At 33.6% G+C, this 17,629-nt stretch overlaps 1 protein-coding gene across 3 annotated transcripts in view; it reads left to right on the plus strand.

The window, feature by feature from the left end:
• Positions 1-17,629, plus strand: part of LOC100378454 (conserved oligomeric Golgi complex subunit 1-like) — a 77,408-nt gene that overhangs the window by 2,134 nt on the left and 57,645 nt on the right. For 2 of the 3 annotated variants that reach the window (XR_014931399.1, XM_085507010.1), the window contains exons 4-23: positions 676-742; positions 852-952; positions 1,282-1,351; positions 2,793-2,978; positions 3,333-3,374; positions 3,566-3,652; positions 5,247-5,283; positions 5,537-5,638; positions 6,187-6,243; positions 6,995-7,066; positions 7,583-7,770; positions 7,961-8,002; positions 8,685-8,789; positions 9,413-9,651; positions 10,336-10,512; positions 11,199-11,408; positions 11,948-11,999; positions 12,794-12,861; positions 13,121-13,214; positions 13,624-13,701. Coding sequence is in view for 2 of the 3 variants with exons in the window: in XM_085507010.1 (XP_085363136.1) it covers positions 676-742; positions 852-952; positions 1,282-1,351; positions 2,793-2,978; positions 3,333-3,374; positions 3,566-3,652; positions 5,247-5,283; positions 5,537-5,638; positions 6,187-6,243; positions 6,995-7,066; positions 7,583-7,770; positions 7,961-8,002; positions 8,685-8,789; positions 9,413-9,651; positions 10,336-10,512; positions 11,199-11,408; positions 11,948-11,999; positions 12,794-12,861; positions 13,121-13,214; positions 13,624-13,701 (2,074 nt within the window). In the remaining variant the exon portion in view is untranslated. The remainder of the gene's footprint in view (positions 1-675; positions 743-851; positions 953-1,281; positions 1,352-2,792; positions 2,979-3,332; positions 3,375-3,565; positions 3,653-5,246; positions 5,284-5,536; positions 5,639-6,186; positions 6,244-6,994; positions 7,067-7,582; positions 7,771-7,960; positions 8,003-8,684; positions 8,790-9,412; positions 9,652-10,335; positions 10,513-11,198; positions 11,409-11,947; positions 12,000-12,793; positions 12,862-13,120; positions 13,215-13,623; positions 13,702-17,629) is intronic. The other variant, XM_085507011.1, reaches the window with a different exon arrangement.

The following is a 17,629-nucleotide window of genomic DNA, read 5'->3' on the forward strand; positions in this document are numbered from 1 at the left end:
AATGGAATATTATCATAATAACATTTTTGCTTAGAGAAATTAGTTTTTAATATGTTTTTGATGAGGTGTTTGAAAAATTGTTTTCTATGACGAACCTTTTTGGCAAAATAAACCTGCACAAATTTTGTTCAAAAATATTAATCAAGTGCTGTAGCTATTGAGAAAATGTTGTCTATTTTGGTTCAAAATTAAAAAGATATTATAGAAAAATACATAAAAATTTGACGTTAGTGGGAACAAATATCATATTCAAAGGGAATATTTATAAAAGAGTAGGGAGAATTTTACTTGTTCAGGGGAAAAAATGATATGTGGATTTGATAGTACTAAGTTTCCATGAAATAGATTTGCTTATTCTCAGCTGATTCAGAAATACGTTGATATGAATATGAGGTTGTAACTTCAAAGTATGTGCAAAGGCAGTATGGCGATCATATCACAAGATAGTCAATGTTATCCTGAACTGCCTGAGTTACGTGGCACATAGTCACATTTGATGTAAACAAATTCATTGTAGGTGACAGAGTTTACGCCAATGTTGGAACAAGTGTAAAGATGTTTTTTTTTCTGTTTACAGATTGGTAAATTCTATTGTTTTCAGTATTAGATGTAAAATAATGTTAGTCATCTGCTTTTTCACTTTTCCAATTTCTGATGTTTGTGATTCTTCTTCAGTGAAAGGTACAGAGACTTGATAGAAGCAGCCGATACAATTGCTGACATGGGACGTTGTGCTGAAAATGTATGTCCAATATTTTATATTTATGATTCAATGAATGAATGATAATAACAATTTCTGAGATTTAAGCCAGATGACATGTTTTTTTTTTTGTTTTTTTTTATTTCATCAGATTGTGTCTGCTGTACAAGGGATGCAGCAATATTGTACTGATTTGCAACAAAGCCAGTTAATGAGAAGTACAGGTGGAAACCAAACAAAGCAACAAAACAGGTAAGTAACAATGGCAATGATATGATTGACATGATTTTTACTGGCTTGTTACTATAATAATTGGCAAAATAAATTGAGTTGTTCACCGCTGTTTCTTCAAGTTCATGATCACAACTGGAAATCACAATACATCATACCAGCGATGATTTCAACAAAATATGCATAAATATATCACTACAGGATCACTATGGTCTTTGCTGCCTTCGTTCAGTTTTGTTGTAGTTGATTCTTCTGCTATTTCTGTCAAAATTTTTACTATTTTAGTGAATCATTCTACTGACAATTTTATTACTGCTGCTAATATTCTCTTTTTGTTTCTTTCTCTGCAGGAAGAGTGTACCATCTGGTTTTTATGGCATAGCATCTCAAATCAAACTGCTAGTAGACATGCCAGAGAAGGTAAAATAATGGGTCTCACACCTGTAAAAAACAAAATATTCTTCTTTGGTTCTGAGCATGGAGAAAATGAATTGCACTAATCTAACATTTTACTCACATTGTCATCATCTCCTAATAATTTATATATGAACACACAATATTGTATCAGTAGTATAGAGGTACTTCACATTTGGACGTTAGGCTGGGTCAATCGTTATGTAAAATATTTGACGATGTGAAGTATGGAAAGTATTTGAATCTTTATCCCAAATTTACTATTGTTTCTGTTCAAATAACTGCCTGCAGTTATTTGAAACAAATTTGAATGTTTGTGAATCTGCATGCATATGAAATTTGATCGTCATCAAATAGGAAGCCAAAAAATGATCACCCATGTTTAGGCATGCTAAAAATATGCAAATATAGCTCTCACTTACCTGTAGATGTTCACCAAGGTTTTTTCTAACTCATCTGAGTGATCTAAGCTGATCACAGCAACTCATCTGAGTGAGCTGATCACAGGAACTCACCTGAGTGAGCTGATCACAGGAACTTATCTGAGTGATCTAAGCTGATCACAGGAACTCATCTGAGTGATTTAAGCTGATCACAGAAATTCACCTGAGTGATGTGAGCTGATCACAGGAACTCATCTGAGTGAGCTGATCACAGGAACTCACCTGAGTGATCTAAGCTGATCACAGGAACTCATGAGTGATCTAAGCTGATCACAGGAACTCACCTGAGTGATCTAAGCTGATCACAGGAACTCATCTGAGTGATCTAAGCTGATCACAGGAACTCACCTGAGTGATGTGAGCTGATCACAGGAACTCATCTGAGTGAGCTGATCACAGGAACTCACCTGAGTGATCTAAGCTGATCACAGGAACTCACCTGAGTGATCTAAGCTGATCACAGGAACTCACCTGAGTGAGCTGATCACGGGAACTCATCTGAGTGATCTAAGTTGATCACAGGAACTCATCTGAGTGATCTAAGCTGATCACAGGAACTCATCTGAGTCATCTGAGCTGATCACAGGAACTCATCTGGTGATATGAGCTGGTCACAGGAACTCATCTGGTGATATGAGCTGATCACAGGAACTCATCTGAGTGATATGATCTGATCACAGGAACTCACCTGAGTGATCTGAGCTGATCACAGGAATTCACCTGAGTGATCTGAGCTGATCACAGGAACTCACCTGAGTGATCTGAGCTGATCACAGGAACTCACCTGAGTAATCTCAGCTGATCACAAGAACTCACCTGAGTGATCTCAGCTGATCACAGGAACTCACCTGAGTGATCCCACCTGAGTGATCTCAGCTGATCACAGGAACTCACCCGAGTGATCTCAGCTGTTCACAGGAACTCACCTGAGTGATCTCAGCTGATCACAGCAACCATTAACTTGTGTGCGTATCATGTGTTTTATTCATAACATTGCTTCTTAGATTTGGAGCGCAATAGAAGATGGGAAACTACTACGCGCAACCCAGCTATTTCTCTTGTCCAGACACATTGTGAGCAGTCTACAACTGGATGCAAATACACAGAAATCAGCTCAGCTGTTGTCATGGTTTCCTATATTATCTAGACAATGGGCTGCTATAAGTCACTTCAAGACATCGATTCTGCAGGTAAAGTTAATTTTCATCTTTGTATGTAATTTAGTGGGAGTGAGGGTGGAAGTATGTCATTGGTGTTGTCGTCAGTGTTGTTAACATCCATGTTACAAAACTTGAGGAATCATCAGTCACTTTAAAATGTTGATATTGGCTTGTTGTAGATATTTCATGCATAATTAAATATGGGACTAAATGAATAAAAAGTCATAATACATTCAGGCAGTATGAGTATGCATTAAACTCTGCTATGGATTAGTTGGTAGAATTACTGTTTATTTGTAGTATTTTTGTAATAACCTCATAGTATAGCCATTGAATTGATGTTTAGTTACTTTGATCAATGTTTTTTTGTTTTTATGTCATCAGAGTTGTCGATCAGTTCTTAAAGACGTGAAAATGTCAGAACAGGTCAGTAATTTGTTATATTTTTTTTTTTAAATTTTGTTATCATATGCATATAACCTAAATGGTGGATTATTGAATACAGTGAAAGTGAATTAATGAAACATTGATATTTCGCTTTTCCTTGTTGCATTTTACCATAGCAAATTGTATTACCGGGTAATATAAAAATTAAATTTTTTTTCTCTTGTTTGTAGGCAATAGCTGAAGCACTGTGTTCTATTCTTTTGTTGGATGACAGTTCGCCGAGACAGGTCTTCACAGAGTTTCTCTTAGCAAGAAAGGTGAGCTTACTATTTTGTGTGATTCTTGCAAGTTTCAATTTCAGTTGTTAAAAGAACTCCTTATTTGACATGTAAATTCAAATCACATTTATACCATTGTCAATTTTTAGCAGTCCACACCATCTACAAAGTTATTAGTCCCTGTTTGGACGAAGCTGAAAATGGGGACTTATAATATATTTTCTGTCCGTCCATCTGTGTGTCTGTCCGGAGTCATATTTTAGAATCTTTTGGACCGCTCAAATTTGGCACATACTTTATACATGTTAGGATACATGTCCATGACAATTTGTTTCAAAATCGGATCAAGGATGGCCGATTGACAGCCATCTGACTTTTTGGCCTTACTACTATATTTCCAAGATTTTCATTCTTATTTGGCACATACCAGTACATCATACATGTCAGTTTGTTTTATAAACAGATCAAAGATGGCCGAATAACATCATATTTTTGGCCATATTACTATATCTCTGTCACCCATGTATCATTTTCATTGATATTTAGCATGTCATAAATGGATACATGTCAATTCAATTTGCATTTTGATCAAATTTGGCCGACTGGCGGCCATCTTATTTGTTTAAAATGTGATAACTTGGACATGCTTAGACATTTTTGAATCGGGCCTATGCCTAGCTTATTCTTATTCAACGCATTATTTTGAACTGATATTTATTAAAACTGCAAATTTGAGGACACTGCCTTCACCATATTATTCAACACAAGAGGGTGCTTGACTTGTAGAAAGGGTCTATTAGCTACTTTATTCCAGAACTGACAATACAATTACAAAGAGTTGCAATTGCTGTATTCCCTATCCCAGAATCTCAAATTCTGTCATTACACATATGTTTACATTGTAAGCCCCATGTAAAGATTTATTGTAGGGCACCATGGCAACAAGCATTCATATTCATATCCATTCCCATCCTCAGACTTGCATTTTTCCAAACGTATTTTAAACAATTTTAGCAGGTGCAATAACATAGACATGCACCTCAATTTGTTTTACTTTCACTTGTGATCTATGTTTTAATTTGCTATGTCTTAAACCGGAGGGATCATCACGCAACATGTGTTCGAATTTGATGTAAATTAACAATCTGTTGTATATGCCACTTGGGACTCAAGTTTCAAGGACACGCTCGCGACAACCCCTCTGCTTTAATATGGCGAGCACAAAGAGAACTTTCAAAAAATTAACGAGGATTGTGTAATTTTCGATGACTTGTTCTATAAAGTCTGCTTCTCTCCACATGAAATGTAAAAAACAATTGACAAACCTTTTGATCAAAAAATAAAAGCAATATCTGTACTTGTCTGTATGGTCTAAAATAATGATAGAATTTAGTAACAACTTCACAAAATGTGAAAAGATTTGCACTAAACTTTGGCAAGAAAAAATATCTGCTGAAATTCTTCTCTTTCCTATGATTTTAATCTTCTGAAGGCTATAACATTTTAGGAAAGATTATGCTTAAGCATTTTTGAAAAAGTCTGAAAAAAAATTATGTGTGAGAAATGTTGATATTTGCGCTTCATGGGTTAAATGTAAACCCATCTCTAATTATTTGTTCTTTACTTTTCACAGAGTGCTGTTCAGCAGTTCTTCCATCCATATCAACCTGGTAAGAATCCTCAATATTTTGACATTTGACAAATAGCATACTATTCCATCCATCAGTATGTTTTGATTGAACTATATAGTAAGCTTGGGACACTATACCAGCCGTCAGTGGTCTTTATACCAAACAAACTGGGCAATATACCACCCATTAGTGGCCTATATACCAACCAAACAGGGGACATTAGACCATTGACACATTTCTTCATTTATATACTACACACATGTACACAACTATTACTATTTTTTTTTTTAAGGAATTGGTATCAAATCTCAAGTATGCGGTGTGATACAGCTAATATGTACAACTGTACAACATATATATGCTGTGTTTTATAACAGCCCAGATGATACAGCTGGTAAGAAATAAAAATGTTATTAATAATTATAATAATAATTTTCAGACAATCACCCAATAAGAGTGTAGAGACTGGCACAGATTCTTCCATGTGTCACAGGAAATGCTGATTGAATAACAATTTGCCTTTGCATGCAAAGGTAAAAGGTAAAAGAGGGTGCTAGAAAATGGTAATCAAATCTGAACTCCATAAAAACATGTCTTGTCACTGCAATGCACTATGCTAGTGTATTTTCAGTTATTATAAAAATATTGAATAATCAAAAAAATTTATTTGAAAAAATAATTTAGAATTTACTATAAAATAACAGCACATCAATTCTAATCGCCATCACAGAATTATGCTAAATCAATTTTTAAATTTTTTAAATCAAGACTTAAACAATTAAAAAATATAATAAAATAATAAAAAATGCCTAAAAATGTGGTAACAATTATTGTGCTCAACAAAGATGAATGTCCGTCAGACAGCCACTTCTACTGGCAATGTGTTGCAGAATAATGTTACTTTAATTTCTTAAGTCATTGTTATATTTTTTTTATCTGTAGCTCATTGTAACCTGCTGTTAAAAATTGTTGAAGAAGTGACTGATAATAGTAATAAAGGTAACAACAGACAACAGCTTCATTTTCACCTACCATGTTGCTCCATGGGAAACACATAGAAACAAAAAACTGTATTTAATGTTTAGGTGATCATTTAAAATATGACTTTTTTGCGTCAGTGCATGCACTACTAATAGAGCAATTATGGTAATTTTATTTATTTATTTTTTATATTTTTATTTTTATTTCATAGCCTCTGTAGTAATAGTAATTAAAAGTATTGAAAATCAGTGTACCCTTTAAACCGATATGATTTGCTGTGACGCACAGATTTGTAGTAATTCACTGGTGCATCGTTGACGCAACAGAAAATCATACATTAATATAGTGATCCTGATAAACATCTCACTATAGCTATCAAATTTGTAATACGGTAAAATTAAAGAACAAGTTGCTGACTGTGCAGACTTTTAAACACTATGCTCAATATTCAGTAAAAAAAAAAGAATTTTAATAGGTGACAATGCAAATTTAAAACAGGCCAATACTACTTGTGAAAATATGGGCTAGCTGTGGAAGGTGTTACTGTAAAAAAAATATTTTTCACTGGTATTCAATTCCACTATTTTGATTTTTGGCATATTCACTGGGTTTTCACAGATTTGGCAGTAAAACAACGAGTTCTACTGTAATTTTACATGTTTATGGAAACTTTCAGCAGATTTTACTAATCAGCGAAAATATGTATAATTAATACATTCACGTTATATGAGTTATCACTTATAAATATGTCTCCTGCATTCATTTTTAGGTCACAAAAAAGTTCTCTCTAAAGAAATGTCATCCAGTAGTTTTGCCAAATATTTGCCATCATCCATTACTGGTAAGGTTGCTTTCTTTCTCTTGTAAATATTCATGAGTGAAAAAATTGACAAATTTGTTTGCAGTGAACTTTTATGGATATATTAAGACACAGTAAATTTTACAAAATTAGTCCCCAAGAAGCGTAAATCTTAGGATTTACAGTAATTAACCTTGCTTCTCAATTAGTGTTTCATTATTCCTATGGATCGCAACTGCTGTTCTTTTGATCTACCGGTATATAACCATTGAGTAGACACGATAATGGATGACAATAGAACATTGAAATAACAAAAAAACAAATCTCATTTTCATTTAAGGTCTATTCATAATATTTGGGGAAGAAATGATTATCTATTATTTTTTAATTTTTAGCAATTTTTATGTAACAAAAAAATATGACTAGGATTTCAAAGATTCTTTTTTTCAAATTTGTCTGCGATTTTTCTTGCAGTCAGTTTGAGATGAATCTTCTGATTTGGATCAAATGAACATTTTATAAGAACTCAATAAACACATGTCAAGTTGTTGTTTTCAGAATTCCATCCGGTTCTGAATACGCTAGCCAGTCCCATATCAGCAGAGTATTTGCAGAAGAGTTGTCAGGAATGGGTAGATACTTGTATCCAAGACATCAATTCTGGGGTTGGAAAACTGTTCACCTATCTCACTACCATCAAAGGACTAACTGGAGTCAGAGATGCATTATGGGAACTACTTGGCCAGGTAAACTGAATTGATATACAAATGTCAACAATCTTTAGATGCCCTGAAACATGAATAATTCAGTACCATGTACCTCCATTTGGAAACCAATGATGTGGACAGTGAATTTGATGAATTTTTTTGCCCAAAACACACAGTACACTAACTATATCTAATGCACACAGTTCCGCATCTTTTTTTTTTGCTACAGTTTCATGACAAAGATGTCAAATTATCTGAATCGAAAGCAGAGGTTTGATATAATCATGTTATGCAAATTGTTTTGGTGAACAATAATTGGTTATATAATTTTTTGTATGGTACAGGAAGTTAGAATTTATGCATGTAAAAAATATAACTGCAGTGATCACAGTCACTCTCCAAGGATTGTTAGGACAAGCTTTTGTTAAAACAAATGGATAGACATTTCACACATTTTCTCATTCCATATAATCTGCCTCTTCTCCGATGTCCTTGCCTGGTGTCACCTAATGGGGCCATTTGATACGACGTAATGCATGAAATATTTCTCAGTTACTGAAAGATTACAGTTATAGAAATAAATCAGATAATTCATTGACAATCTAATTGTTGCCTGTTGCATGACCAAATCGAATTGAAATCATTAGAACTAAAAATATGGATAATTTTTAGTGTCTTCACTAATTGTTTTAGCCATTGCATGAAATACGCTCCTGGTGACGTTTACAAACCTTCAAATCATCTTCCATCATTTTGGCTTTTATGTAAAGTGTCATTTGATCAAACTACTTGTAAACAGGTAGACACAGATCTTTACATATTAATTGGGACTGTGCAAAGATTGTAAAAGTGGCCTAACTGTATGATATTGCTAAAAACTCACTCTATTCACTTTTAAAAAGTGAATCCTTCTGCTTTAAATTAACATTTTTGTATGTGTTTTTTTTTAACAGGAAAATTTTGAAGTGAAATGGAAGACAATTTGTGATTGTGTTTTAAACCGTAACCTATCGCCATGGGATGAGTTTATTAGACCGCTCTTCCTAACAAGAGCTCAGGTGAGAAGTACGACAAATTCTCACCGACAATGTATGTATGACAGACAACATAAACGTTATCTTATATGGTAACATATTTGCATGAATTGTCCTAGAAATGACCTTATATGGTAACATTTGCATGAATTGTCCTAGAAATGACCTTATATGGTAAAAGTTGCAGCAATTGTCTTAGAAATTTACTCTATATGGTAACATTTGCATGAAATATCTTAGAAATGACCTTATATGGTAACATTTGCATGAATTGTCTTAGAAATTACCTTATATGGTAATATTTGCATGAATTGTCTTAGAAATTACCTTATATGTTAACATTTGCATGAATTGTCTTAGAAATGACCTTATATGGTAATATTTGCATGAATTGTCTTAAAAATGACCTTATATGGTAACATTTGCATGAATTGTCTTAGAAACGACCTTATATGTTAACATTTGCCTGAATTGTCTTAGAAATGACCTTATTTGGTAATATTTGCATGAATTGTCTTAGAAATGACCTTATATGGTAACATTTGCATGAATTTTCATCCTGTAATCTTTAAGAGAATTATCGACAAAACATAGAATTTGATAATTATTTTATATGTATAATAGTATATTATAACTTCTCTTAACAGACAATAATTCAGAATATGTTAGACAATACTACTGACTCAACCCAGAAGCTGATTGGCCAAGCATTGGATGATATCGCATTCTTGAATTCAGAGTGTAATGTGGCTCGTTATATATGGACAGAGAGTGTTAGTGACACACCACCAGCCTCAGTATGGAGTACACCTCTTGTTAACAGATCACCTTCAGATGGTGGGGGACTTTACATGAAATCTAGAGCTTTCACTCCAAGAACACAGAGGTAAAGTATTGTTTGTTTTTTTGTATCATTTCATTTTCAGTTACCTACCAGTAATTTCCATATTTGGCTTAGTCATTCTTTTTCTAGTTATCTGATTAACATACTATTTCCATATTTGGGTGTGGTCATTCCATTTCTTGTTATCCAATTAACATATTATTTCCATATTTGGGCATAGTCATTCCATTTCTAGTATATTATTTCCATATCTGGGCATAGTCATTCCATTTCTAGTTATCTAATTAACATACTATTCTCATATTTGGGCATAGTCATTCCATTTCTGGTTATCTAATTAACATACTATTCCCGTTTTTGGACATAGTCATTCCGTTTCTAGATAACTGATTAACATACTATTTCCATAATTGGGCATAGTCATTCCATTCCTAGTTATCTAATTGACATACTATTTTCATATTTGGCCATAACATTCTATTTCCATATTCATTGTACACTGTATTTTCTTTTATGGTATATAGTTAAAATAATATTTTCATTTGCAATTATAGTATGGTATATATAGTTTAGACAATGCTATAAATATTATTATAATGTGAACATTGGTATGTGTTCTTTTCTTTGTAAATTTTTCCTAGTGTCATTTGCTCCATGTCAAATGACACCAGTATAAGAACACTATTCTAAATAATACAAAAACATTTTATTTTTATTTTTTTTTAGTTTGTGTAATACAATGGAAAAGAAGCTAAAATCTCTTTTAGACGACTTGGCTTATTACGCTTTGGTAGAATCGAATCAAAACAAGGATGTCTCACAAGTTGCACCGTTTGACAAGTTTGCTGATAGAGATAATTTATTAATATTTCTCCAGACTGCTTGTTACAAATGTGTTGACAGGTAAAAGAATTTTTTTTTTTATTTTTGATAGATACAATTGCAAGCACTGAAGGGTTAAATCCTTTTATGGGAGCTGATTGGTGAAGATTCATGACAATGTATATCACCGCAGACACACTTTCCATTTGTTTTTTTAAAATACAAATGAAAATATGATTTCATCCTGACAATTTCTTTTTTTGTGTGGTTACAATAACAATTTTTATATGAAGTTTCGTCAAACTCGGACATTTGATCAATCTCTATAATATCTCAACAAAGTAATATTTTGTTTGACTTGTGTGTACTTTTATAAGATATGAATGAAAATTTTGCTAAAAAAAAGATATAAATGCATGTATAGACAATGAGGATATCCACACCCAGATGTCAACTCTCAATATTCAATAACTGTACAACATCAGTTATTTAAATAGTGCAGTAACGTGGTATGTTATTTTGAGTATATAATATAAACCATTTTCATGCCACATGTTGACTAGCATTTGTCCCACAAAATTTGCCCAAATTGTGGATATATTATTGCATTGTTGGAAAAATATATTGAAATAATATTGAAACCAGCAATCAGAAACCCTCCCTCTCCCTTACACTGTACATTTCACGCACTTGGTGAAATCATTTTCTTTTCTTGATGGAATCTTAAAAACAAGATTATAATTGTGTTTTGTTACATTTTGATCTAGATTACTTGAGTACATCAATCAACAACTAGCTGAAGCTGAGAAACTTTTGACAGAATCCCAAGATGATGGTGATGCAAATAAGAAACAAATATTACTTAATAGAGCTTTGTTGCTAGGAAGATTGTGTGCTGCCTTGTGTGATCTGACCCCTAACCTCCAGCAATGTATGCTGGGATTACAGGCAAAAGAAGTCAAAGCTGAACAGTCTAGGTATTAATTCCATAATTTTTTCGCCAACAATTTGATGCAACATTTTGCCTCCTTCATGAGTATTTTTTTTAATTTTTTTGATCATTTTTGATCAAATGCAAATAATTTTTCATTGGCATATCTTGATCCACATTTTGCAAAAATTTGAAGAAATTATGTGGAGTTTTATTTGGTGAGAAAAGTTGACTTCTGGGCACAAAAGCTTAAAATGAAGGGGGTCGTGGACTTATTTCTTTTGTCAGAATTATTTCCACTAATACGTAAGGTCAAAATAGCACAGGAAATCATTTACTCAACGTTAGCGGGGCAAACTTTCTTTGTGCACAAAAAAATAAACGCTTGTATTCGGCCTGTATTTTTTCACTACATTAGTTTTACAATCAAAAACAATCTCAAACATCACTGGTTAACAAAATACATGCAAACATTCAATACATGATTCATGGGATAAAAAATACACAGCATGTTCCTATTCTAAATCATGTATCTAATTTTTAGTGAAGATATGTAATAAAAAGTCTCTTGTTTGATACTTCCAGGGGTTATTCAAGACGATTTGGATCTCTGCGAAGTCACGGAAAGTCAAAGGGAGTAAGTAGTATTAGTTTATACCGTCACAGTTCGTCTATGAATTATCAATCCAGATTTGTAATTAGAAGGTCAAATCTGTTTTATGACAAGTACAGACTGGTTAGTTCAACAAATGCTATTATTATACCTCTAACGTCGAAAACAATAGATATTGCTGATTTGTAAAAAGCTTTATCAGCAATGCGTATTACCGTAAAATCTGTATTAGAAGCCGCATCCCTAATAGGAGTCGCACCCATTCTTTTTGAATAATTGAGAACCAAAAATTCATCATTTCTCATATGTGTAGATGCTCTAATAGAAGCCTCATCCCCTCTATTGCATTGTACCATTTTAATAGAAGCCGCGGTTTCTAATACAGATTTTACAGTAGCACTCGTTTAAAGATGAATAATAATAAAGGTATCAGGAGAATACTGCAAAGTATGCACTCAGGCTGTACAGGGTCAATGCAATCCCGTACTGCCTGAGAACATACTTTGTGGTGTATTATGATTACACATCCCTATCTCATATTCGTCATTCGCTACAATTTGTTTTTATCGTAATGCGGCGATTGTTGATTAATTTATGTTCAAAGCTTTGTTTTTGCATCCCCTGCAACGATTTTCCACCGATACGTTCCATCAATAAAAACGAGACTTGAATGCAAATAGTCAGTAATGGTCACTGTGTAATAAAATCACTTTGGAAGACTCATTATATGTTTATTTTGCTGTCTGAGATATTATGTTCAAGATACTTCTATCAGTACACCTTAGATCTGAGTCGAACTATCTCCTTATTATTCACAGAATCCAGAACCAACAGAATGGGACAAAATAAAGGAGTTATTGAATGCTAATTGCCATAAAGCATACAGGTACATATTGTTTTCTTATTCCACCTTGTATTTGGTATTATATACAGTAAAACCTATAAAACAAAATTGTGTGTAAAAGTCTTTTTCTACAGACTTGCTTAATATAGACTACCTTTGTAAAATGAACAACTTAGACAGGCTTGGTCTTGAACACCCTCCATCATTCGCCTGGGCAACATACACCTTCACAATTTTATGTGGTTGTTGACCTGTGCAATCAATGATATACATTCATTATATAATTGTTTCTTTTGTTCAGTGTATGGATGACTTGTAAGCGTGTTGAATTAGTGGGAAATTTCCAGTCGTCTTTAACGGATATCACTGGGAATACAGCTTTACAAATGGCTACAGTAAGTGTAGTAATATACCTAGAAATGCACGGTTTGAGCCTCATCACCACCAATGTCAACTTTTGTCACCTTCCACAAAGATGTTCTGTAACAAAAGCTCCAAATTATGTATCAATATCAGATATCGATGAGGGAAAGGTGTACCATAACTATAAATGTATATGCTTTTCAGTTCAAAGTTTGACTGAAAAACTTCAATACTAATTACCGGGTATATTTTTTTATAGTTATAATGTTGTGAATTATAAAATATTTGAAAAGACAGAAAATTATCAAAAACAATATTTGTTGGCGAGATGCTGCAATAGTCTAGTTCAGAGAAGCGATTCACTGATAAACCTACATATATTCTGAAAGTTTACAGATTTTAAAGTTGAGACATAAAAGCTGATGATTTTTTTTTTGGTAGAATTGGGAGCAGATATCCATCGAGGAAGAAACTGAAGATGGCAATAAAGTCACATCTACTATCAGACTTCCTGTGCAGGTGAGATAAACATGATTATACACTCTTTGGGTATGTGATCCATTGTATTGGTCATACATTTTATATTCAACTGCTGCAGTTGTATTCATATGCAGAGTGTAAACTGCTGCAGTTGTATTTATATGCAGATTGTAAACTGCTGCAGTTGTATTTATATGCAGATTGTAAACTGCTGCATTTGTATTTATATGTAGATTGTAAACTGCTGCAGTTGTATTTATATGCAGATTACAAACTGCTGCAGTTGTATTTATATGCAGATTACAAACTGCTACAGTTGTATTTATATGCAGATTACAAACTGCTGCAGTTGTATTTATATGTAGATTGTAAACTGCTGCAGTTGTATTCATATGCAGAGTGTAAACTGCTGCAGTTGTATTTATATGCATATTATAAACTGCTGCAGTTGTATTTATATGCAGATTGTAAACAGCTACAGTTGTATTCATATGCAGAATGTAAACTGCTGCAGTTGTATTCATATGTAGATTGTAAACTGCTGCAGTTGTATTCATATGCAGAGTGTAAACTGCTGCAGTTGTATTCATATGTAGAGTGTAAACTGCTGCAGTTGTATTCATATGTAGTGTAAACTGCTGCAGTTGTATTTATATGCAGATTGTAAACTGCTACAGTTGTATTCATATGCAGAGTGTAAACTGCTGCAGTTGTATTCATATGTAGAGTGTAAACTGCTGCAGTTGTATTCATATGCAGAGTGTAAACTGCTGCAGTTGTATTCGTATGTAGAGTGTAAACTGCTGCAGTTGTATTCATATGTAGAGTGTAAACTGCTGCAGTTGTATTCATATGTAGATTGTAAACTGCTGCAGTTGTATTCATATGCAGAGTGTAAACTGCTGCAGTTGCATTTATATGCATATTATAAACTGCTGCAGTTGTATTCGTATGTAGATTGTAAACTGCTGCAGTTGTATTCATATGCAGAGTGTAAACTGCTGCAGTTGTATTTATATGTAGAGTGTAAACTGCTGCAGTTGTATTCATATGTAGAGTGTAAACTGCTGCAGTTGTATTTATATGCAGATTGTAAACTGCTGCAGTTGTATTCATATGCAGAGTGTAAACTGCTGCAGTTGTATTCATATGCAGAGTGTAAACTGCTGCAGTTGTATTCGTATGTAGAGTGTAAACTGCTGCAGTTGTATTCGTATGTAGAGTGTAAACTGCTGCAGTTGTATTCATATGTAGATTGTAAACTGCTGCAGTTGTATTCATATGCAGAGTGTAAACTGCTGCAGTTGTATTCATATGCAGTGTAAACTGCTGCAGTTGTATTCATATGTAGAGTGTAAACTGCTGCAGTTGTATTCATATGCAGAGTGTAAACTGCTGCAGTTGTATTCATATGCAGTGTAAACTGCTGCAGTTGTATTCATATGTAGAGTGTAAACTGCTGCAGTTGTATTCATATGCAGAGTGTAAACTGCTGCAGTTGTATTCATATGTAGATTGTAAACTGCTGCAGTTGTATTCATATGTAGATTGTAAACTGCTGCAGTTGTATTCATATGCAGAGTGTAAACTGCTGCAGTTGTATTCATATGCAGAGTGTAAACTGCTGCAGTTGTATTCATATGCAGATTGTAAACAGCTACAGTTGTATTCATATGCAGAATGTAAACTGCTGCAGTTGTATTCATATGCAGAGTGTAAACTGCTGCAGTTGTATTCATATGCAGTGTAAACTGCTGCAGTTGTATTCATATGTAGAGTGTAAACTGCTGCAGTTGTATTCATATGCAGAGTGTAAACTGCTGCAGTTGTATTCATATGCAGTGTAAACTGCTGCAGTTGTATTCATATGTAGAGTGTAAACTGCTGCAGTTGTATTCATATGCAGAGTGTAAACTGCTGCAGTTGTATTCATATGTAGATTGTAAACTGCTGCAGTTGTATTCATATGTAGATTGTAAACTGCTGCAGTTGTATTCATATGCAGAGTGTAAACTGCTGCAGTTGTATTCATATGCAGAGTGTAAACTGCTGCAGTTGTATTCATATGCAGATTGTAAACAGCTACAGTTGTATTCATATGCAGAATGTAAACTGCTGCAGTTGTATTCATATGTAGATTGTAAACTGCTGCAGTTGTATTCATATGCAGAGTGTAAACTGCTGCAGTTGTATTCATATGTAGAGTGTAAACTGCTGCAGTTGTATTCATATGTAGATTGTAAACTGCTGCAGTTGTATTTATATGCAGATTGTAAACTGCTGCAGTTGTATTCATATGCAGAGTGTAAACTGCTGCAGTTGTATTCATATGTAGAGTGTAAACTGCTGCAGTTGTATTCATATGTAGATTGTAAACTGCTGCAGTTGTATTCATATGTAGATTGTAAACTGCTGCAGTTGTATTCATATGCAGAGTGTAAACTGCTGCAGTTGTATTCATATGCAGAGTGTAAACTGCTGCAGTTGTATTCATATGTAGATTGTAAACTGCTGGAGTTGTATTCATATGTAGAGTGTAAACTGCTGCAGTTGTATCCATATGTAGATTGTAAACTGCTGCAGTTGTATTCATATGTAGATTGTAAACTGTTGCAGTTGTATTCATATGTAGAGTGTAAACTGCTGCAGCTGTATTCATATGTAGAGTGTAAACTGCTGCAGTTGTATTCATATGCAGAGTGTAAACTGCTGCAGTTGTATTCATATGTAGAGTGTAAACTGCTGCAGTTGTATTTATATGCATATTATAAACTGCTGCAGTTGTGTTCATATGCAGAGTGTAAACTGCTGCAGTTGTATTCATATGCAGAGTGTAAACTGCTGCAGTTGTATTCATATGCAGATTGTAAACTGATGCAGTTGTATTTATATGCATATTATAAACTGCTGCAGTTGTATTCAAATGTAGAGTGTAAACTGCTGCAGTTGTATTCATATGCAGAGTGTAAACTGCTGCAGTTGTATTCATATGCAGAGTGTAAACTGATGCAGTTGTATTTATATGCATATTATAAACTGCTGCAGTTGTATTCATATGTAGAGTGTAAACTGCTGCAGTTGTATTCATATGTAGAGTGTAAACTGCTGCAGTTGCATTCATATGTAGAGTGTAAACTGCTGCAGTTGTATTCATATGTAGAGTGTAAACTGCTGCAGTTGTATTCATATGTAGAGTGTAAACTGCTGCAGTTGTATTCGTATGTAGAGTGTAAACTGCTGCAGTTGTATTCGTATGTAGAGTGTAAACTGCTGCAGTTGTATTCATATGTAGAGTGTAAACTGCTGCAGTTGTATTCATATGTAGAGTGTAAACTGCTGCAGTTGTATTTATATGCATATTATAAACTGTTGCAGTTGTATTCATATGTAGATTGTAAACTGCTGCAGTTGTATTCATATGTAGATTGTAAACTGCTGCAGTTGTATTCATATGTAGATTGTAAACAATGACGAGTATAAACCCCTTCATTTTTATATGATATATTGCTCATATCTTGGAAACAAGCCTACATTGTTTTTTGTATAGAACAGACCTTAAGCGCTTATTGTTTAACACTGTGTAACAATGGAAAATGCTGATAAATCTGTTCCTTCATCACTAACAAAACAATTCTTTCCGTCAAACTTAAATTTATCTTTAAAGCAACACTGTTATCACAATGTATGTGTAGTGACGCTCAACAAAACATGAATTGTTGTACAGTGATCAGTAACCTTTTATTTTTTAACCTTTTGACTTTTCATAAAACAAATCCACATAATTTTTTCCAAAATTTGTGATGACAATCAGAACACCATGTTCTTTAAATATCTGGAATTAGATTTCAAGGGTTCATAAGATAAGGGTATACAGCTGATGTGATATGTGGTGAAGATCTCACTTATTATGAATTGCGAGATGATTACTAATGCATATTGTAAATTAATTATTCACTGTTTTTTTTAT

This window comes from Saccoglossus kowalevskii, chromosome 13 (assembly GCF_978046115.1).
Source record: "Saccoglossus kowalevskii chromosome 13, keSacKowa6.1, whole genome shotgun sequence".
Lineage (NCBI taxonomy): Eukaryota > Metazoa > Hemichordata > Enteropneusta > Harrimaniidae > Saccoglossus > Saccoglossus kowalevskii.